The following is a 24,506-nucleotide window of genomic DNA, read 5'->3' on the forward strand; positions in this document are numbered from 1 at the left end:
TATGTAATGTGATGTGTGCTCATTACACATCACATTGCAAATTCTACCCTAAATAGATGTCTTAAAATAGGAAAAATAATAGATCAGCCTACCTTACAGGGCTTTAATTCCTCAACTATCAAAAAAGTAATTATGAATACACACTTTTTTTCATCTTCTTTTATCACGGTTTTCTCTCTTTCTCTCTCTTACTAAAGCATGTGAATATCAGGAGATAAGAAACAGAAATCACTTCCATTTCTTTATCCTCTATCCCTCCACATGAGCATGATATGCAGCTCTTCTAAAAATCAAAGTACAAAATAAAGACTATCCAACAACTAATTCAGTAGACTTTTATTGCTCTTTCAACTTCAATAACATCTCCAAAAAATAGTTTTCTTCTAACAATTATAAAACAAATTTAAAAGGCAGGGTCATTCACATTAGACTTGGTAGAGACTTGTACTTCATATAAATGAAAAATATCAGTTCTACGTTTTAAATGTTTAATTTACTTTGGATTTTATTACAAAAGAAAATATCATTGTAATTATAAAAGTCATAAAAATTAGAATTGTACTGTGAAATTATACCAAGCTATCAAATATTACATAAATGAACAATAAAATTCAATTTCTACTTATTTAAACATAGTAAACATTGGAAGATAACCCCCTCTACAGAAAAAATCAAAACAAAACAAAAACTTTCAATATTAAAGCAACAAAAGAAAAGCCAAAACACAAAAACCAACCAATGCACAAAAATCTGATTTAAAAAACAACTGGGGTTTAACAATTATTCTAAGTCAACTATAGAAGTCAATATGTGCTGATAAATTAAATTTTTAAAATGATCTTTAGATGATTCCATTTCCAAATATGCTTTCCTATTGATACTTATATTATTTTTTGAAAAGTTAAAAAAGAATCAACTTTACATTAAATTGCCAAATTTTTAATTCTGAACACTATTTTAAATTTTGAATGTCCTTCAAGTCTTTAAGTTTACTTTCTAAAAAATAAATAATTGTCGGACTAAACCAAAAGACATTTCACATATTTGTACTGCATATAACAATGTGATCTACATAAATAAATTTAAAACATTAAATTAAACATTTTTTTAATTAAAATGTTGTATCAATGGCTGACGTATCTGAAATCTGAGCACTTTAAAACAGGATTCACATGTAAAATTCTTGAGCACATTCACAGAACTGATGTACATGATATAATCCTGACAAGACAGCAAGCTCTGATGTCATACCTCAGTTTCAGAAACCATTTTCTCTTTGTACAGAATTTTGAACCTGTCTTTGTAAAAGGAAAAAGAAAGCTATTATATACATACAATAAATTTTAAGTATGCGAAGAAAAAAGAAGAAATGTTTTTGGATGAAAAAAACAAAAATTAATCTTGAGTGGTAAAGAAATCTGCTTTATAAATACACACATTAGGACATTAAAAAAATTTGTCCTACGTGTTTTACAGAAGACTTGGCAAATGTGAACGTTGATACGCCACAGCTTTGTTAAACAACTTGAGAGATTTAAGATTTGATAAATCACTTATACACACACACACGCACGCGCACGCACGCACACGCACACGCACACAAATACCATTAGAAAGATGGTGTGCTTCACTCGGCATACCTAATATTATTAGAGAATATAGAGAATCATCCTTTTATCATAATGAAATTAGTTCACTGTTTTCTCAAAAGCTGCTATTTTAGAATGAAGTAGCATTCAAAAAAAGGAAATTTCAGATGGTCAGCATCAGGATTCATTATAGTCTTTGTAAGCAGTGTCTATAAATAAATAAAATAGGGTGCAGAGAATATCCTGAGGTGGCTCTGGGGCCAGGGTATTCAGTAGCACTAAGCTCCATCCTGGAAACCAAGGCATCTAAGAAAGTGCAGAGCTGTGTCTGTGAACTTATTTCGTAAATGGAATATGTACAGGTTGAATTATTTTGCACCTTGAGGTAAATCAGTACATAGCAATTATTACTGCTCATTTCCACCTATTTAAGGCAACATTTAAGAATCAATATATGTAGTAAATTATATTTTTCACTCTCTGGCAATGAATGCTATCCATGATTGTTATTTTTCAAAAATAGTGGAATAATAAAACCATATAAAATAAGCAGTTAATTACTTAAACTTGAGTTACCTTTGCTCTTCAATGGAGTAGTCATATCAAATCATTTTATAAGTCAAGTAGTCAAAAGAAAGCAGAAACCATTATCAAATTTGAAACATACTAAAAATATTTTGAGTGCAAAGTATTTTGCAAGTCATGGTTTTTCTGGCACTGGACAATCACTATACATAATTAAATAAAATCACAGAAACACTATGATCCCAGGTAGTTTTCAGTTTAAATTTTAAAATTACATCCTATAAAATAACGCACATTTGTTAACCCTATGATGTCCAGACATAAGGAAATTATGTGAGGAAATCCTCCTATTCATGTACATCAGGGGAGTTTACAAAATACAGCAGCAAATACTGGGGGTCTTTGGAAATGATGATGCTGCTATGAACAAAAAGAAACCACTTCAATGGAAGCGCAAGAACAATAACAAGCACCGTGGGTAATAAATACTCTATTACCAACTGTAAATAGAGTAGAACTCTTTTTTAGGCAGTACCAAATGATGCCAGCTATATTTTCTATTTAAAGGTGGCTACATTTGCAACCTCCCATCTGAGGCATAAGTGAAATCTGTTATTTTAACTAAAATCTGATAATACAGTCTCAGATGGGTAAATTACATTAGTTATTAAGTATTTTAGAATAAATTTTAAGAGCATTCCGAATTGCTAAAATATCAGTTTTGGGCATTTCTCATGATCATCTATATAAGATCATTCTTCATACTTTTGTACTTTAATTACAAATGATTAAAGGGAGCATTGTAATTTCATTAATATTTTCATCCTACTGTTCATGTCACTATTTTAAATATTTCTGGGGCTTCTCAATATTCATTTAGCTGTCATTAAACTATCCTCTTGCCAAATTAGTTTCACAACCCCATTCATCCAGTCCTACAGGCTTAACAAGAACATTTATTTATTTCATGTGGAGCTAAGAGTAGAAAAAAGGTGACTAAAAAGATTTGCTAGAAGTTAAAAGACAGCTCAGAAGATCAAAAATTAAGTAACAAATACTAACACAAAACAGAAAGAATGCCATCAATCTGAGCTATACATAAAATTTCCAAATTCCTTTTAAAATACAAATATGGCAGTGCTTTATATAAAGATGTAAAATCTGTCAACTGCTTTCAGATAATAAACTGTAAATGCAATGAGCACCAACTATTTACATTAACAATTTACTCTATATTTGTTACCTTTTCAAATGTTTGTATATAATACATAAGCATCATATCAATTAAAATAAATAAAATATTTAAAAATGAAATCACATATAACAATCTATTAAATATTATCTATACAATAGAAAGAACAATGTAAACAGAAAATGAAAGGTAAATCCTACTAGAATAAAGTAATACTGATCATAAACCCATTTAAGAGAATTCTGACTCCTGATTATTTCATCGTATTACTTATAATAGAAAAATAATCAAAACCTTGAACCTGATACAAACTAAACAACACTTAAGTAAAAGACAGCAAAGGCAGAGAATAGAGTGAGCACTCTGGGCTCTAATAAAGTATTAGACATCAGAAAAAAATTTCTACAAAGGTAACAAAATTTAACTACTGTAACTAGCATTTCTTAGTTTCTAAAATTCATAAATGTATAACTGGGATGGGAGTTAAATTATAAATCATCTGCAATTTTACTTATCTGAATGAAACCTAGCTGTGGAGGTCTTAAAGATTTAAAATAAAATTTTTAAAAAAGGGTCAAAACTATAGTTCTTATCTAGGAAGTTTCCATTGTTCTACCTCTATAGCGAAAAAATTCCATCGCTTGTGAAACATGATGGGCATCTACATAAATGAAACACACAAAGAGAAGCCATGACATGTTCATATTCTGTCCCACAGCACTGGCATACGATCCCCTGTTCTTCCCATAAAGCACTAACACAAGTGAAATAATGTGTGTAACTCAAGTTAAAATTAGAAATATATGGACAAAGTACACATCACTTAAGATTGGCATGAATTGTCACTGATAAACAAATTTAAATAAATGTACATTGAATGCATTTCCCCACATCTTTCTATTGAACAGAACAATTTTTTTCATCACAATAAATATTTGAATTGTAAGAACCATATACCTCACTTCTAAAAGACTATTTCTTTATATACACAGTCTCCATGGCACCCCTAACAAACTTCAGACACCACTTTTAAAAACCAAGTGGTCACGCATAAATAGCATGACATACAATATTGTTATAGTGACATGAAATACACACATTATATATATGTATGTATCTGTATATCTATCTATATATATATAATTCCTCTTGGTTCAATTCTATAACGAAGTTTCAGCATCCATGTATTTCTTTGTGGGTTCATCTTCAATATTTATTTTCACACTCACAGGTTTTTCAGGGCTATTTAAAACAAAGAATGAGAATAAATGATTTTTAAATAAATAGATATTACATTCTAAATATGGCCAACAATAAGCATTTGTAATAAGCCTTTCAGATGGCTATTAGTAATATAAATGTCTTGCTATTATTATTTTGCTGCTTTCTTTTCCTATCTGTAAACTTAACTGGAAAGACAAATATTAAAATTCTTAGTTCTTTTAATAGATAATTTCCCCACTGAGATTCATGTTTTTCTTACAGAGGAGCTCTTTAAAATGCTCAGTATATGACTATGTTTGATTTATTACTTTTACTTTATATATGAACAGTGATAGCACTGGACTTTTATTGCACTGACAAATCCATTAAAAATTAATCTTTATTAACATTTGTAAGCATCAAATAGATTTCCTAAAAAAAAAGGTAACAAATGTATAAATCTTCTATTCCAAATTTGGTTCACAAATATAAGATCAAAACACATATTCTTATTTTCAAAAGTTAATATAAAATACAATAATTCCATGTATATGGATTTAAGTAAGTGATTTAATTGTACTACAGGAATACATCTGGGATCTGAATTACGTTCAAAAGTATAAAAACATACTTATGTTTTGCTGCCTTCTCCAGACAAAACTGAAGCAAGGTACCCCCCCCAAAAAATATATTTTTCTGTTAAAACAATATAACCCAGACATTCTTTCTTCCTTTTTGATTTTGAATTGAGGGACAATGTAAATGAAAGGCAGAAATATAAAAATACTATAATATTTATAGTAGTCATATCAAATGGAAGCGCATTTGAAATGTCTACTGTAAGGTAGACATTTATATACACACACACATATCATAACTACATTAAAAATCTGGGGCAGGAGTGCTGACGAGGGGTGAAAAATTAGGAGTAAGAGTATTCAGTGAAATTCTGGCTACATGAAATAACCCAAAATGACAAGAGTTCAACTTAAACTTTTAAATAAAAGATAGAAGTGAATAAAGAAAATCACCAGTTTAGAAATTAGAACTCAAGAAACGATAACATTAAAAAAAAATAAAGAGATTAAGTAGGAGTAAGTTTCTAAAAGGAGATAGGGAAAGAAAAAAAGAAAAAAAAAAAAACCTAATCAAGTATCATCAAAAAATGGTTACCAGAAAGACAATAACTAAACAGAAATAGCTATGTGACTGCTTGCCTGGAAAAATTTTAACCTGATGCCCAAACAGAGTATATTGACATCCAATCTAGAGTCTGGTACAAAGTGTACACAAAATAAATATTTGTTAAAAATGAATGAGGCCCTGGCAAGTGTGTTCAGTCGTTAGAGCATTGGCCTGCACACTGAATGGTGGAGGGTTTGATTTCAGGGAAGGGAATCTATCTGAGTTGCAGGTTCACTCCCTGACCCCTCTGGAGGTACATGCAGGAGGCAACCAGTCAACGTATCCCACATCTCTCTCTCTCTCTTCCCCTCCCCTGCCTCCACTTTCTCTGAAAAAGCAATGGGAAAAAATATCTTCTGAGGGTTAATGAAAATAATAAATAAATAAATAAATAAATAATTAAATAAATAAATGAGTATCCAACAAGATTATACTTCATTTCTCCAGATACCTAAGGGATGAAAGTACTAATGATTATCAAACTGGAATCCCTGAGGTTCAGGCCTTGAAATGAAGAAAAAAGGGTTACATAATAAGAAATATAAGAAAGGGGTTATAAAATGGTTATGTGATATATGGGACATTATAAAACTGAATGGCCTTTATATCCATGGGTTAAATTTCTTCCCAAGATCTTCAAAGCAATCCCAGGCTAAAACAAAACAAACAAACAAAAAAATATTTTATGTTTCTTCTTGGACCATCAGAGAGCATGACTGAAAGTGTTCAATCATAGAATTTATTTATCCCTAGTAATTATATTTTATAGGGTTTCTGATCGTTTATATATGTATTTCATACTATCAGAGATACATATTCATATTTATTATAAAATAGCTCAAATTTTTTGAAAGAGAAAACAACAAATTTTTAAAAATAAAATAATCAGTATTTTTACCTGATTCCAGTATCCAGAAAAATAATGGATTAATAGATGAAAGGAAAAAGGAAGGAAAAGAAGAAAAAAGTTGGTTTTAGGTAAGGAAAGTATAAATTATGTAAAGTAAGTTAAACATAATGGTTTTACTGAACAGCTATCCATAAGCAAATGGAAATTGGCTACAGATAGAAAATGCGTAAATAGTTACAGCTACCTCGTGTTAGATCTGGTTACTTTGGCATTCTCAGTATTCATGGAAAGTGCCTTCCACTGTGCAGTTTTGGCCATTTCATCTGATATGTTAACAACTGAGGGATCAACACTGAAGAACAAATACACTTTTTTATTAGTATTCAGTACTTGCAAAAGCATTAATAATGTCATTATTATTACCTATATATTTGCTTTCATCAACTTAAAATTAAGAAAACTCTTTGCCATGCACACAAACCAACGTCTAGCAAGATATCAGAATACTGGGAGTTCCATTATAAAGGTCTCATGAGGAAATGCATCTTTCTTTATAGTCAAAACTAGAAGTAAGGCTAATTACATTGGCAATGATGCCCAAAGATGATCATTTTGGCTCTAAGTATACTATTGAAATAACATACAAGAATATATTATTGTGTTAATAAATACAAAAATAATACTGCCTCAAGTCAGTTAGAAAACTTATAATTGGCACAAACTTCAATCTCATCAAAATAACTATCCAAAGTGGTTAGGAAAAAATTAAGATTATGCTTTTTTAAAGCTCTTAAAACCATTAAAAGAATGCTGGGAAAGGTGACACTTTAAAACTGAAAACAGAGCTCTGAAAATATTTCAACAGGCAATACAAAAACAGGCTTTTAAGTATTGATTTTTGCTGGCATTCACATTTTTAGTATCAAAGTGTTGTATCAAATTAATCAAAATGAAAATCAAAAGATCAAAATACTGTCTCATTATAAAAAACAAATGTCTATTTGAAATACTGTAAAAAGTTACTTCAAAGCCCTAAATCCAATAATGATGCTATCCATAAATCATTATGGGCTCAAGGTTGTCAGTCACAATATGAAAGTACTAGAAACATATGAAGTTAATAAAACATATTTGCAAGCTCTTTTTCTTCAGCAAAAGAAAAACATTTCATGCAAAAAAGCGACAAACACAAATGTCAAGTTAGATGTTAAATTAACAATGTGATGGCAGCTAGGTTATAAATGACCAAATAGCAGTCATTTAGGGGTTGCTAGCTTTGTTCATCCTTTAAATCCGAAGATCATTTTAAATCTAAGACTAGAAAAGCGGGACATGATCATTTTAGTCTCTAGAAATGGCTGCTTCATCAAGTCAACTTTTAAAAGTGCACACAATTTGAATGTCCAATTCACAATGGCACAGCCATACAACTTGGGACTCTGCCTGCTCTGAGAAAACGCTTCTTTGCTTGGTTGCCAACATCAAATAATTGAAGAGAAGAATTCTTGAAGCACGTTTTAGTTTCCAAATGTCCTCCTTTAAGTCAGGACCTTCCCATTAGTAGACATTAAGACCTTTTTGAAAAAAGGACACATTTTGTTTTCCTCCAAAACTAGATGGGAAAAAGTTTTCTGACATTAAATACATTACTTTCGCATTGTATAGGGCTAAATAGTTTCCAAATGGTGTCATAAATTATCTCGTTGATTTTCATGGCAAGTCATCCAAAGCTAATTAAAATTTTAAATTCTGGCAGATAAACAGGCCAGCCAATTCCTAGCATTCTTGATGTTCACATTTGAAGCAAAGCAGCATTAATCATGGTTCATGTCATCACTTAAACAATAAAAGTGAATATACAGATACCCATTCTTTTTTGTCCAATATCACACAGCTTAAATACAAACTCCAATTCCATTTGTCAAGGCCCATGTATAATTACACTGAGAAAGTGCTAATGCAGAAACAACAGAAATTAAGTAGTAAATAATCTCCCCAGGTTGATGAGTGTCACTAATAACCATGGCAGTTCCCTAAACTCTTTTTGGAAGTACAACCAACGAAGTTATTATATTAATTCATTTAACAAACATTTACAGAATCTAGCAAAGCAGAGTTCTAACTATCTAATCAGAAATGGAATAAATATTTAGAAATAGGAATCAGAAGTGTGTATAAATAATGTAGGTTTTTAATCTTTTTTAAAAAGTTTACATTTTAATCTTTACAAAAAAAGTTTACATTTCCCAACGTCTACCTTTAGTTCTTAAATTTAAAATATAAACCACCCAAGTCGCACATGACAAACGAAATATGCAACTTCATTATTTTTCCATAATATAAGCCTTCGCTGCCAGTGGTCAAATCACACCTTTGGAATCTAGGAGTTCCCGGGCCTCTAAACGGAGTTGTATATTGGAAGGTTATCAGAAAACGCATTGCAAAGGTTTACTGTCCAGCACACACTGACCCTAGCTGTACTACTGAGAGAATGGGAATATTCAGAGACTTGTGTGTTGACCTTCAACTTCTCTGAAACTGAAAAAGTGCTGAGACAAGGAAATCTTGTCTGCTTGGCCCAGAAATTCAAAGCTCTGGTTCAAGTCCAGCTTCTTCTTCGCTCTTGTCTATAACCTGGGAGGGGAAGGAGCAGGGGAATTGCACGAAGCCCTCCTTTAGCTGATATGCCAGACGCAGGCCTTGTTGCCTTTTTAAAAATAGGTGCCATTATTTTAAAGAAGCATTACAAAGCGTATTCGTTCAATTGACATGTATATAAGACACATTTTACAAGTACAGTTGTATCTCACCTATATTTCAGGGCCTTAACCGGAATCTGCAAGAGACTTCCCCCTTCAAACGGAAGGTGCACAGTGTCGTCGTCAGCTTGAAGCATTCGTTCAGCCTCCTTTAGAGCACACAGAGAGATTACTTCTCCCAGAAGATTTCAACTCAACTTCCATGTTACAAGTCAACATATAAAGACTAACGTTTTCTTTTATTTTTTGTCAAAAGATGTTTACTTAAAAGTCCTTTTTGTCATTGTATATGCCAGATTGCTAAATCGCTGTAAAAATTAAAGTGTGCCACCCAGCCAGTGTGGCTCAATGGTTGAGGTCTGACCTATGAACCAGGTTGCAGGCTGTCCTCTCTGAAATCAGTAAAAATATATATATTTTTTAAATTTAAGTGTACCCTGAAATTTACTTCTGTATTTAAAGTTAAATTAGATTGTAGACGATGATGTAGAATTATTCTGTGTTACCTATGTTTGCATACTGCTAAATTCTTCTGAATGGTTATTAAATACACACATAACATGTAATTTTTTAAAAAAGTATTTTTGTGTCAGGACTATGGATGGGGCAAGTTGGTAAAATGGGTAAAAACCATGCTTGGGACGTTACCTACTAACTAACCTCTCTCCAGGTTTCCTTTCTTGTAAATCAGGAGTAATAACGTACTTACACTTTATAATGATAAGGTTCTCAGGAGGTCTTAAAGGAGTTCATTCCCATAAAGCGACTGTAATAGTGGCTGCTACTTGGTAAATTTAAAATTCTTGTGTTTTTACCTCTTTCTCTTTTTTCTTTTTGTCATCTTCCTTCTTTTTCTTACTTTCTGGCATGAGATCATCAAGCCAACTTAGTTCTCTCTTTGTGAAACACAGATCCATGAGCTTACGTACAAAGACTAATGCAAGAACCTTAAAAAGTGGGGGAGAGAATATTAAGTAACATTTAAAAATATATAAAATGTATTAACTTATTATACATTACTTTATTATATTACTTTAATTTATTAAACATAAGAAAAAGTATAAATTTTATTTTAATATGATTTTATGCACCTTTTTACTTCAAAGGAACTGAGTCCCCTCTTTCTGCTCAAAGAAAAGATGTAAAAGCATTTTTAACCTTTTCTTATATAAATCCCTTACACTCTGTATAAATTATAAAGCAGTTTAAGCATGGCATCTTCACAGTTTAAAAAAGATCATTAACTTTTATGATGACTTTGTACTACATACATATAAGTAGAGATAAAATCTTTGAGCAATGCATGAGAGAACCCATTTTTTAGCATTAGGTTCCAATTATATTTGTAAAATATAACTTTCCAATTATATTTGTAAAAAAGATTATGTTTTTACTTAGTCTGCTTTTCTTTAACTGTTAATAAGGTTAAAGATGTTTTTAAATGTTCACTGGCAATTTGGAATCCCTTTTCTGTTTTTACTATTTCCTATCCTTTGCCTGTTTTGCAATTGGTTTTTATGACTTGTTCATAAATTCATAAGAGTTCTGTGTAGTTGGACAGAAACACGTTATATGCCTTATATGTTACAAATATTTTCTCCAAGTTCACAATCTGATTTTACAATGGACATATAAAACATTTAATTATCATGTGGTTGAATATATCTCTTTCTTTTATGACTGGGTTTCCCTATCTTTGAAAAGTTACTCTCGATGACTGAATTATAACAAATATTCTTCAAAAATTTTTACTACAATTTAGCATGTCCTGAATTCATCAAGTTGTTCTGCTTACTTTGCTTTTTACACCTGGCTATAATATTTATTCCATAAATATCCTAAACTTGCTTAAAAGTTCCTTAAAAATACAAAGTGGTGTCTACAGCTCAAAGACTAAAAATCAAACAAAAGTATAGAAAACAAGCAAATTCGGTCTTGAAAATGATTAGTTTAATAGCTAGAAAGGGCTCATTCCTATTTCAAAACACCAAAGGTACTTAAAATGGGTTTATTCTGTTTCTCAAAGTCAATTATAAATATTAATAATTACTATAAAACACAGAGATGTCATTAATTAGTAACAAAGTCAGAAAAAGAAAACTTACCATCATGGGAAAAACTACGGCAGCAGCCGAAGCTTTGATTACCCACAAAAGAACCAGACAGGTAAGCTGAATGACCGTGAAAATGTGGACCTTCCAGAGAGGCACGTAGCGGAGGTATATCAGGTCGGGTTGATGCTTAGCAGGCATGCCAAATAATTTTATACGGTCGAAAAACTACGTGTGGAATGGAAAACAAAACAAGAAAACGTTTTCAACAAAAATATCATGTCTGCTACCTCGGAAAAAAAATTGCATTCAACTTCAGGGTTTTGTGACTGAAACCATAACTTCCTTGTTCTGATAGTACAGGAGAAGTTCCAGGACAGAACCTCTGAACCCAGGGGGAGAGATGAGGGAGGGAGGAGACAGGGCAATGCAATTAATGTAATCCAAAAACTCAAGCCAAAATGCTTTAATTTGGGGGACTGAAATATTTGGATAAATTTGTCTGCTATAATCAAATGCAGGAGTCACTTAATCTTTCAACTTGTTCCTAATGTGTACAACAAAACAGTAACAATGTTATAAGGTTCTAACATTACCAATTCTATGAAAATAACCTCAGGTAACAATTAAACTGTGAGCAAATTCCTTGGTCTTTTTGAGCTTTCATTTCCTCATTTATAAACTTGGAATAAGATCAGCCCTACCTACCCACAAAATTATTGTAAAAAAAAAAAAAAAAAAAAAAAAGTGAGTTAATGAGATCATTTCCTGACCAGTGGAGAGCAGATACTGGACCGTGTTGAAAAAAATCAAGATGCTGCCTTCCAAAAGTCTTGCCAGCAACTTTAGACAATATGCTTTTCATGATAGGAGGTGGTCTTGTGGTACTAACCTTGCTTTATGTGCTAAATATTTTACACTAAGATTGGACTGATACAAATCTTAGTAAGCTTACCGGGTTGTTCTCCAGGAAGTACCATATATAAGAAAAAACAATAGCGAAATCACTGGATTCCAGCCTTGGTTGGCTCCACTGCTTAGTTAAGGACCCTCAGTTAAGTCCCTCAATTTGTTTCCTGATTTACAAAATTAGTACTTCTTCCTTCCCTGCTTCCCAGTGTTGTTTCAGGAGCACAGAAAATAATTTCTGTACTAGCTGCACCCATACCAATGGCAGGTATTGCCATTTTTAATGGAAAACGAGTATCTACCTTTTCTTTGTAAGCATGGAAATTACTGTTTGGCATATCAGAAACAGCACCTTTTTCCCATCCCATCCTTTTGATTTCCCCTCATACTATACTACTCTTTAATCACAGAGGCCTTTCAAAGATTTCAATTAAAGATAGTTAGGACCGTATCAGTTCATAACCTCATTCTCTGGGGGGGGGAGTGCAGTAAGCCAATAATCACAAGAAAATGTAGATTTGAAGTCACCAATTAACCTGTCCTCAAAATATTAGAGTTGAGAATAAATCACTACCATCATAAAAATAATCTTCGTTTGTTAAGTTTTTCTACAAAATCATTAAATATTTAAGACTTACCTGGATTCCTTTTAATGAGGAAACTCCCATGTAAAGGAAAACACCATAGAGAACAGGCATTGGAATAAACTGCAAGTGAAAGGACCATCATCAGAACCCACTGCTACTAAAACAATTTCTCAACAATAAGTACACAAAAGCATGGTTGCTGAATACCTACTGAGACAGAATTACATGACTGTTCAGTAATGAGATCTAACTTTTCTATAAATAAGAGAAATGCTAGTAAACAATAACCTCCTTGAAAATTGTTTATCTTCTCCATGTTCCTTCCTAAAAGAGGGGGGAGCATGTTCAGTGGTTAAGAGACTGAACATTACAATCCGACTACTTGATTTAAAAACCCAGTTAGCCTCTTATTGAGCCTTAACCACTCTGTGCTTTCCTGTATCAGAATGCCATGAAATTAAAGGGTTTCAAATACATAAAATAAACAAAAAAGGATGTGGTATATATAACTATCACTCCAACAGCATTAGTCATTGTTATTTACTCTAACTACCCCTACAATGATTATCACACAGTAGCATTTACTGAATATAATAATTGAACCCCACCCCCAAAAGAAAATTCTTATTTCTTTGGCAGTTAGGAGAATCCCAAATCACACCTACCTAGTCCATGCCTAGGCATGATACAGGACACTACCAACAGACCTCATTCATTTCCTCAAAACCACAATCATCACTCTCATCCAAGGGAGAGAGAGCTGTGAGAAAAAGACCTAAAGCTACAGTGGAGACTCTACTAACAACCTAGTATGTCCTTTCTAAGAAACCTGGAAAAAATCTAATCAATACACTCCAGAAATTTCAGGAAAATATTTTACCCATAAAGCAACATTAGAATGCTAAGAAAAGTGAATAAACAGAATGAAAAAAAAAGCCCCTAAAAATTAAAGACATTGATGTATACACTGTACACATATAGCTATGTGGGAAATAGATAATCACCATATTGAGAACGAAAAGCAATTTTTAAATAGTTATTTTTAATTCATTTTAAAATAACAAACCCCAGCCGAAACCGGTTTGGCTCAGTGGATAGAGCGTCGGCCTGCGGACTGAAGGGTCCCAGGTTCAATTCCGGTCAAGGACATGTACCTGGGTTGCGGGCACATCCCCAGTGGGGGATGCGCAGGAGGCGGCTGATCGATGTTTCTCTCTCATCAATGTTTCTGACTCTCTATCTCTCTCCCTTCCTCTCTGTAAAAAATCAATAAAATATATATATATATATAAAGAAAGAAATGAGATTTAAAAAAATAAATAAATAAAATAACAAACCCCTTACAAATTAATATAAAGGACCTTTTTATGGAAAATTATAATTTCAAAAAAATTAAGAAGAGTAGCATTGTTTTGTATTTCTGTTAAATCTCTTTAGTGGGTGCTTAACAGAAACCACTAAGTTCTCATATCTGTATGTACATTCAATCTGCTGCAATATGTCACTCTGGCTGAAGCAGATGAAGAAAATTCAGCCTCATACAGTTACATGATTGGAAAGAGAAGGATCTGGCAATCCCTGACAAGGTGTCAGGAACTCCCAGAGATCCTTGAACTAGACTTTGGAAATCATGATCTTTGATAAAGATATCCAGTCTAAAGGTAATAAAGTGAAAAATAAAATTATGAAAGTATATAAAAAACTGTAATGGTGGTAATCGCCAAAATAACTCAAAAGACAAAAAAGTAAAACGAGTTTACCTCTGGATAGTTAGTTTCTTTCAGAAAGTGAGGAAAAATAGCAAGACTAGCTTTTCATTTTAGAGCTTTCTTGATGTTCTACTTGACTTTTTCTGCCTAGATATAGTTAATACTTTAAAATTTTTTAACTTTAAAAATGTAAAGGGCACCTTCATCAGTAGGGAATGACATCCTCAAAGACCACATATTTCTCCTTCTGTCCCAAGCACTTCTAACAATACACTCACCACTGCGCAGTAATGTCCCATTTACCTATCTGTTTCACCAACTAGACTGCCAAGTTCTTAAAAGGAGACAATAATGCATCTGTTTATTATTGCTTCCCCAGGGCTCAGTGGAATAGTAAGTATTCAGCAAATATTGGGTGAATTAATAGGCTGTTAGATGTGTATGGCAAAAAGCAGATGTGACTAAAGATGTCAGACATAAAGTATAAATTCTTACATAATTCATTTATATTATTACCTGTTCATATTTTTCTACTAAGTGCTTGCTACTACTACTTTTGTTTCATTTAGTTTTTTAGGAAAATGTATTAATTTAATTAATAGCAATATTATTTTTATATTTTGGTCAGATAACTCGGTTTCACCCATTTTTAATATTTCTTTTTCTACTTATGCTTTTAACACCCTCTGACTGTATTCTTCTTTTAAATCTTAACTAAGTCATGGATTAATTCCTTCCAAAACTCTGTAGTCTTTCATTTTAATTCTATCCTTTTAACATTATTTTTTAAATGGGTACATCTAAAACTGAAATGCCTGCTATACTAAACACCATGCCAAAATATTATTTTCCAGGTAAAGTCTAGGAAGTAAAACTAATTTTAGATACTTTAATGTTTCAATTTCATACAACCGGGCATAAATTTTACGATAAAGAAGATTTCAAAACATTTGCCATAAAGGGCTGTTACCTTTAGTACTGACGTCATAAACACAGACAGGCCCATTAGAATGAAAATCACTAGCCCCGTGACCCGCTGTTCACGAATTCCCAAAAACTTGGGTTGTTCCCCCGGAGCAGAACACTCAGATTCAAGTTTTAAGCTGTTGACGTGACTTATCGACAACACTGTTGCAGCCACAAACCACGGAAGTCCCATGACAGAGCACACTCCCAACATAACTCCGACCACGAACAAGTCAAGGTGATAGCCAGCTCCTTTCTGGAAAGTGCAATGGACACGAACATTTATAAGTCTACGTTTTTCTTTCAGGTTAAAATCCTATACTTCTCATAAAGAGAATAAATTCGTTTTCACTTTACATCTTTTCAAGTTCTAGTCACTACAAAAACACCCCAAAGTCTTCAAAAAAATGACAATACTTTGAGACAAAATTTAACGTTACCTTCAATTTGTGCTCTTTTCTGTTAATGATTACAGCTGTAATTTGTTGATCCATAAAGATGAGAATGGTGCACAGCAGAGCCGGAACAGCAGCTATTAATAAGGTCCACCAAGGATTTTCTCCCAATGGGTTTATAATCCAGCCCCTATTTGGATCAGTAGGCTGTTAAAAATAAATAAATACATTTAAAAAGAAAAAGTTCCCTTCTCCTACTGCACAAAATTCCCACAGCATAGACTGTGTCTATTCCAAGAAAAGCCCCAGGGGTCAGAAAGAACTAGGTTAAATCTTGGTATGTACGGTGAATTATTTGCAAAGACAGCCACAAGGATTTCCCCATCCCTAGATTCGGGCCCCCTTGTCCGACTCCTTCCATGCAGAGGTGGAGTCTACTTCCTCCCCTTGAATCTGGGCCGATCTTATGGTTTACTTTAACCAACAGAATAAGGCCAGCGTGACATTGTGTGGTGTTTTGGGTCTTGGTCTGAAAGGACCTTTGCAGCTTCTTTTCCAACCCTCTCGGATCCCTGAGATTAAGCTGCGGAGTGCGCCTGGATAAGCTTTCTTCAGGATGCGACACGATGTAGTGAGTGAGAGAGGGACAGGAGGCAGCCACCCCAGCTGTTTCAGCCGTCTGAAGTCCCAGGCATGGGGAGGTCACTCTGCCCCTCATCAAGGCAACAGATTTCTGTGGCCATACAAAGTATCACTAATAAGAGACCAGACCACTACCCAGCTACCTAATCCCGGTAGCACAGATTTATGAACAAATGAAGGGCGATTGCTTAAAGGCATTATGTTTTGGGAGATTTGTGATGCAGGAACAGATGTGTGAAACGGTGTCATTTCAACATGCTCCTACCTGTCTCATAAAATGTAAAATCAATCTACCTACTAGATCAACTCCTAAACTAAACTGCTTTAGAGATCCTGCAGACTAGTGATCTTGGCACAGTCAGTACTAAGAACTGGGCCTCAGGACATTATTTTTCAAACCATCTACTGACAAAAATCTGGCACTTTACCAGATGCTAACAATTTCAACTCTATAACGTAAAATTTGTTTTATAGCAAAAAAATTTAAACGATCATAAGAGAGTTTAATATTCTTGAAGGATGTTGGACATATTAAAATCTACACATTTTCATTACCTAGACTTTATATTGAGCCTGTTTTTTCTTCTTGAAAACATTTGTCAACACAAAAAGGAAATTTAATATTTTCTAATTCAGGTATTCAAATGTTCCCACACTGCTATTTATTAAACTGCTTCATATTCAATACTGCACATGTGTAAAATATTTTATCTGTATGTTTACATTCTTAAGAGTTCCTTGAACTGTTTCCCCAAGTGCATTTTATGCCCCTGGAAATCAGTCTGCTACTTGAAAGCTAGATCAATAAAAGAATCACAAGGATATATTTAGGAATCTGAATCAGGAAGTGAGGCTATCACTACAGGAAAATACATCAATATTTTGAAGCAATATTAATTGAGAGCTTCATTTATTCATAAGAATTGGTAAAAATAGAATGACTTTCATGTAGCCATCTCTTCCTGACCTAAAATCTTTAGTGGCTCAAAATCTATGCTTTTAAGCAAAGGTCTCCAAACTTTTTAAATTATACACTCTTAGCAGCAAACATATAAAAAGTTTTTATAAATGAAAGTGAGCATATATACCCAATGGCTCTACATTCATTTACCTGTTATGTTACTAATGTTTGGTTATCCATAGAGTAAAATTCATGTAGTAAATAGTATAAGGCTTAATTTTTCTTATTTTTAGATAAAGATATAAATTGAAGTTGTAAATAATTTTAGTGGATCATTTTCTACCCATGCACTCTACTTTGGAAATCGCTGGTTTTAAAAATAATGTTATTTCTTTTTATCCCAGTGAAAGATAAAACAGACTAAAATTATCTTCATTATATTCCTTATTCCTAATCACCTTTAAACCTTCTTCTGAAAGAAGTCATCTAATCTGCTAAATGTAACTGTAAGCAGTAACACAAATACTTGACTCAGAATAAATTCCAGAAATTATTCAAAAGCTGCCACCTCTAACTTGGACAGGAAAATATTTTTAGGTGCTATATTGGGTACAGTATATTGTACACAAAAGAACCAGCGTTTGCTAATGAAAACAAAGGGTTCATGGATGTTCACAATGAGTGTCCTTTTTCTTATGGGAGAACATTTGATTCTCTCCTGTCAGATATACTATCCTTCTAGAAATTTAACAAGAATGTCCTTGCTACTCAAAAATTCAAGTTTGATTTAGTTCTTTAAAAGAAAATAAAGAATGTTTCTTTTGCCTGGAAAGAACATCATGAACTCCAGCTATGAGAACAGGGTCAAATTTTTTTAATGTCTCTCAACTCTTCACCATGGATATTTTCATTCATTCTCCAGAATGGACTAGCTTTCATACCTACTTGCTTATTTCCTAAACGGGTCCACTTGCAGCTTTGCATCTGGTCATTCTATTTATATATGTGGGAAATAAAATGTTTCCTTTCAAGGATTAGCTTTTCAGAGAGACTATGCACAGTTTAAAAATAACTACCTACACAGTTTAAAGTAGAATGGTATGCCTAAGTAACAAATAGCCAAGTATTTTAATCCTTACCTCGAATTTTTCAGGAACGTGAAGTTTAGGAGAAGGAACTCCTACAAGGTAGTCAATTAGGACCATTATTACTATTGTGAGAAATATAGCGAAGTCACTGATTGTCGATCGCACCTATGTTAAAAGAATTATGTTAATATAAATACAGACATCCTTTATAAATAATTCATATCTTTCAGATTAAAATATGCCACTAGAAAGTGTGAAGGAGGTTTAATTAGTGACAATGTGTCAGTGAAATACATTTATATCTAATATTTTTTCCCAAATGATAGGAAACACATTTCACAACTAACCTACCATCTCTCAAAGTACTGTTGTTTTCCTACTGCTAGCTCAGACGCATAATATACATTTTTACTATGAATAATTTCTTTCAAACTATTTGATAAAAAGTACTAACCCCCAAACAATATATTACCAGAACTCCAAAATTATACCCCAATTACCTTAGTAGGAAAATAGCGCTTGGTCTTGAATTGTTTGAGGAATGAGGACAAAAAAAATGTTGTGAAAAACAAGATAACACACCAAAAGAGCACATCTGGAATATAAGGCCCATGATGACCACAAGCTGATCCTACAAATACACCGTGCAAGGTTTTACATTCCTGGGAAAAAGAGAAAAAATAGAAAAAGGAGGGATTGAAGGGGATTCTGAGATGTCCAATAAAGTATTAACAAATTTCACAGACTCTAAGATGCTACTGATTGTAAGACACACCATCAATTTTATATATCATTCAAAAGGAAAAAAACACTTCCAACTCAACTTTAACTAACACACCATCAACTGTTAAGACACATTCTGAGTTCAGAGATGTTATGGTTTGACATTCAGGACATTAGCAGAACATTCGTGGTCTTCTAACTAAGTTGTTCATAGAGTAGATGAACCAAAAATCAGAAGGCAGGACAAGTGGATATGAGCTGTTGTAACTATCAACTCTATGTGTAACCACAGTCCTAGTGTATACTTCCTTTGAATTTATGAATCTAAGTGGAATTAGAAAAAAAAGTATATTAACATATTTTTTAATAATTATATTTTGGAAGTCAAATAATTATATTTTGGAAGTCTGTCTTTTCTTTCCTATACCAACTTCATTTGTTTCAGCCTATACTTTTTTAGGGCATGATACATAAAAATGTGGTTAACTCCTACTTGGTCAACCTAATACTATGTTTTGAAAACATACTATATATACATCAATCAAGAAGAAAATGTAGGTCTACTCAGAAAAAGCTAAAGAACTAGGTTAATAGTTGCAAAATCCTTTAGTTTATAATATACTCACAGAGACAGTGAGATTCCCCCATGAAATATCATGTGCCGTTATATTCTTTTCCGTCCACACCTTCAGAGTTTCGTTGCTAGGATTAGGAGGTTCAATACATACACATCTGAGAAATTAGAACAGGGTGAAATTTTTAGGATCCTGTATTTCATGTTTATATTTTATTAAATTGACACCACAAAGTGGTAGCTTTTGACTTCCTAATTTTTCCATGTTGCAAAGCATGAGTAAGAGGAAAATGAAAACACATCAGAAACAATAGAATGGAATGAGGTTTGGCTTACATAAATAAAGCGTAACTAGTACAAATAACAGTGAGATGTTACTTAATGAAACTAGTTAGACCTATTTCTTTGGGAGGGGTTACTAATTTCTTTAAAAATCTGAGAAAATTTTTAGCAAGTTTACTCTCCACTAAATCTCATGTACTTAATCCCCACACACACATCACGCATAGATTCCCAATAAAAGTTATACTCCCGTTAATTCCTTGTACTCTGGCAAGCCCTACCTACTCTTTCTTTATTGGTCTTAAGGCTCATTCTTAAAGAAGTAAGTAACACAGTTTTCCATCAGGACAAGCTTAGAACAGTCATTAGAAGATCATAGTTTTAGTTCATATCCAGAACTAACTCACCCACCTAAAAGAAATGGTTGAAAACACACACACACACACACACACACACACACACAAGCAAAGAAATCGCTAGTGTGAATTTAAAACTTGAAAACAAACAGGAATATTCCCAATTAAATTATGAGCTCTTTGAGGAGAGGCAAGAGGCTGGAGTTTGGATTCAATCCAGGCTCTCTTATTTACTAGCTGTTTGACCCAAGACAAATTTTAATCTCCAAGAGCCTCAGTTTCTACATACATATGAATAGTTAAGGAACACTATGACACAAATGATGCAACATTCGTAGCACGTGCCCACAGAATGTTAGCTGAACAAATGATGTTCACGGTAATTACTCAGTTAACCAGAAGGAAGCATCACTCTAAAAACCACGCTTCAAAGAGGTCAAAGGAGCAGCAAAAGAAACAAAAAAATAACATTAAAAAAAATTAAATAGTTTAAGAGCAAAGAAGATAGCACAAAATAGATTCGGCATCAAAGTGTCACCTAATATTTTCAAACAGGTGAATGTCTTAAAGCAAACATGTCAAACTCGCGGACCACAAAGAATATTTTTTGCGGCCCAGCCAGTATAACAGCATGTGAGAAACGTTTTAATAAAAATTTCGTAACTTAATTTTTATAATATCCTGTTATACATAATTATTAATAACGAACTACAATGTTCGCTAATGACTACTATAATCGTGTTGCATTCATTTCCCTCATGTGCCTTATACGGAGGTGCACCAGTCTCTCCACTAATACTAGCAGCAAATATTTTAGCAGCCGATTGCCACGTCATTAGTCGTGGACTGACTTGTTTGGTGTGCGCAACAGGAAATATTTCGCTTTCGGAGAACAAGAAAAATAGGTTTATTTGCGTTACACTTATTAATTTGTGCAGTTATTCAATGTCTGTTAAGTTAATGTTCAAGAAAAAATATTGTTATGAAAATGTTCTATTATTTTATGTTAACAATTACTCATTTATTTCAACCCTTTGTATTCAGCATATCTCTATTGAAATAAACCTACATTTCTATGAAAATGGAAGCTTTTGTTTTTTGCGGCCCACATAAACTTAAACCTTGTTTATTTGGCCCGAGTTAGCCTTTGAGCTTGACATGCTTGTCTTAAAGGAATTTTCATAGCCCTCCCTACTCTGACCATCAAAGTTCAGAACTTGCACGGCAGGCAAGGGAAGGAGTATGGAGGAGACATATAGAAGGAATCAGAAGAGTACAGGGATTTGGGCCTTATGAAGGTAAGAAGGAAGTTATTTTCTTATTTGTTGATAACTACATTTCTCCACGTAAGACCATCAAATGCAGAATCACATTTACAGAATAAAAATAAGTGAATCTGTTCAACTGGATTCATGTCCTCTGAGTGCTTTGGTAAAATCTCATCTGTAACAAGTCAACCTTCACATGGCTAGTTGGGTAATTTCAGCTCGATACAGTGAGCATCACATCGCAAAAAACGTCCATTCTTAGGCTCAGACATCTCTGCAAAAAAATGCACTTTAATATTAGAGGGAATCAGAGACACTTACGAGTAGCTGGTCAGTTCATCTAAATTGTTGTGCATATTAAATGCATATATTTCTCCTAAATGAAAGAGCTTCTCCAAAGCCTCGTAGATGAATATGATGCAAATGAGAGCTGCAAAAGCCTCCTCTGTAAATCGAGTAATATAACACACAAGGCTGCTTGCATCTGTGGCAACCAAAACAATGCACAAGAAAGAAGTCCACAGACCAATACTGGTTCTTAAAGACAAATAGGAAAGCTGGTAATCTCTGTTTAAAAAGAAAAACGTGAACAGGATCAACACTAATGGAACAGTATTTATACTTAAAACTGTCATCACAAGCAATAAGAACAGTAAAACAACGTAAGAGTCATAAATCATAGAACAACAAAATAATGACTAACGGAAGCTGTGTTTTTCTGCTTCAAAGGAAGACTAGCTTTTTCTTAGCATGCTTAATGGTTATATTTTACTTACATAAAAGATTTATAGTGAAAATCTGCTAGGCAATAAACATTTCAAAAAAACAAAGACCTCACTTCAGAAGTCAGTTATGAGGAGTCAACGACAGACAAGCTGTCTGTAGAACAACAGAACGTGACTCTCTCAGAAGACCCGGGTGCTTTCGTGTCAACATGGTGACCACACTGCTGCCCCACCATCACCGCCATCACCACCACCATCTCCTCTACCACCAGTATCTACAGAAAAAGTGACTTCAATTTTTAATTCAATTTAATTGAGAAATTACTACAGGTAACTGCATCCTCTATTAGTCTGTCTCATGTGCCAGATCAGGATCAGAATCAGTGTGTTCAGTGAAGAAAGAATCAGAGTTAAGAGGAGTGAGAGGATCCAATATTTAATAGCATCAGGTTGCTCCAGGCTAAAATATTCAGTTGCATTTATCTCACAAAAGGAACAAGACTGGCAATATCGAATTCCAAGTCTACCAGACACAGTACCGGCAATGGTTCCCACACTGTCAGCCCTGCCAGTGAAAATGGGTATCTCCCTCAACTGTGCCAATTCCCTCTGTGGAATAGGCCCAAGGGATAAAGTCAGCTTGAGCCCTCAAGATCCACCTTCCTAAACTTCTTTTGTAAGTCCAATATACCATCTAATAAACAATTCAGACTAACATGTTCTTACTGAGTTGAAATTCTCTAGCACAAAGAATTTTTGTTGCCCTTTAAGTGATTTGCTTATCAGTACTCAAATCCACTGATTTTCTACTCAAAGTGACTGGGGTAGAAATGATGACAGGGGCCAGAGCAGGGTCAACCACACAGTAACACAAAAATGTTAAATAGACATATTGATCAGATCTTCTTTTTCAGCTATATTAAATATATAATGTACTTTCACCTAAAGTTAAAAACAATATAATATACAATTATACACATACTCAAACACATGTGAGAAATAGGTAATTATTACGTACCTGCAGAATTTAAATAAAATTTTTTCAAACACTAAAACTGGACCTGTACTCCCCAATATTGTTAGAGGTTGCCCAGCAAACAACGAATAGGCAATCCCAGTTAATGATGCTCCAAAAAGAGACTCTATTGCACTCTGTTTAAGGAAAAAAGAAACGAATAAAAGCAACAATCATAAATATATCTCTAACATATAATACATATAAGACATCTAGAAAATAAAAAATATGAATCAAATAAAAATATAAAGCAAACACAACTTTGAATTTCAAATTTGTATTTTAAGTACAGAAAATGAAAAATACATTTTAAATACAAAGGGAAAATTGCTTTGGTTTTGCATATTAAAAGTGAACATTTGTTATCAACCTTAATTCAAAACTGTGAGAGTCAAGGAGGGAGGAATAAATGGAAGACATTTCTCAGTTCTATCTACAGATGTCTTATTCTTAAGCCTGTGGTGAATACAAAGATATATATATTATTTTGAATATTTTTGTATGTCTGAAATAGTTCATTTTAAAAACAGAAAACATTAAATACTCGATATCCTGTTAGGAAAAAGACTCCTTCAAACAGATAAGAAATTAACATGTGATACTATTGTTTTCCCATTGACTTCTAAAGATCAATTTTCACACATTTTAAAGAAATTAATCTAATATGATAGGCTTAAACAACAGATATCAAAAATGAAATGCTTAACATAAATAAAACAGATGGGAAAATCTCTTTATAAAACTGACAGCAATCATAAGTGAGAAAGTATCTTACTATTATTAAAGTTTGGTAACAGAAGATAAAATGAGAAAATGAAAAGACTCAGAGAAATTTTATATCAAAACTAGTAGCCAATTTTAGACCACTAACAACATTACATTCTACCTTTACATTATTAAGTAGTAAGGGAGTTAGGCTAGGCCACTAGACAAACGGAAGGGATCAGAAGGAAAAGGATAGTTTACCATTCACAAAGATCAAGATGGACTGGAGTGCACTATCAAGAAAGGA

General features: G+C 33.2%; 1 protein-coding gene across 7 annotated transcripts in view; it reads right to left on the minus strand.

Moving 5' to 3' along the window:
• Positions 1 to 307: 307 nt before the first annotated feature.
• The window catches only part of SLC4A7 (solute carrier family 4 member 7), a 94,243-nt gene continuing 70,044 nt past the window's right edge, over positions 308 to 24,506 (minus strand). For 4 of the 7 annotated variants that reach the window (XM_036332801.1, XM_036332796.1, XM_036332795.1 and 1 more), the window contains 13 exons: positions 23,498 to 23,631; positions 22,076 to 22,321; positions 19,901 to 20,006; positions 19,052 to 19,213; positions 18,603 to 18,716; positions 15,966 to 16,127; positions 15,530 to 15,781; positions 12,902 to 12,970; positions 11,409 to 11,582; positions 10,119 to 10,250; positions 9,355 to 9,452; positions 6,789 to 6,896; positions 308 to 4,548 (listed from right to left, as the gene is read on the minus strand). In XM_036332801.1, coding sequence (XP_036188694.1) covers positions 4,467 to 4,548; positions 6,789 to 6,896; positions 9,355 to 9,452; positions 10,119 to 10,250; positions 11,409 to 11,582; positions 12,902 to 12,970; positions 15,530 to 15,781; positions 15,966 to 16,127; positions 18,603 to 18,716; positions 19,052 to 19,213; positions 19,901 to 20,006; positions 22,076 to 22,321; positions 23,498 to 23,631 — 1,839 coding nt within the window. In that variant the 3' untranslated portion in view covers positions 308 to 4,466. The remainder of the gene's footprint in view (positions 4,549 to 6,788; positions 6,897 to 9,354; positions 9,453 to 10,118; positions 10,251 to 11,408; positions 11,583 to 12,901; positions 12,971 to 15,529; positions 15,782 to 15,965; positions 16,128 to 18,602; positions 18,717 to 19,051; positions 19,214 to 19,900; positions 20,007 to 22,075; positions 22,322 to 23,497; positions 23,632 to 24,506) is intronic. The other 3 variants (XM_036332800.1, XM_036332798.1, XM_036332799.1) reach the window with 3 other exon arrangements.

This window comes from Myotis myotis, unplaced genomic scaffold (genome assembly GCF_014108235.1).
Source record: "Myotis myotis isolate mMyoMyo1 unplaced genomic scaffold, mMyoMyo1.p scaffold_m19_p_13, whole genome shotgun sequence".
In the NCBI taxonomy this organism is placed as follows: domain Eukaryota; kingdom Metazoa; phylum Chordata; class Mammalia; order Chiroptera; family Vespertilionidae; genus Myotis; species Myotis myotis.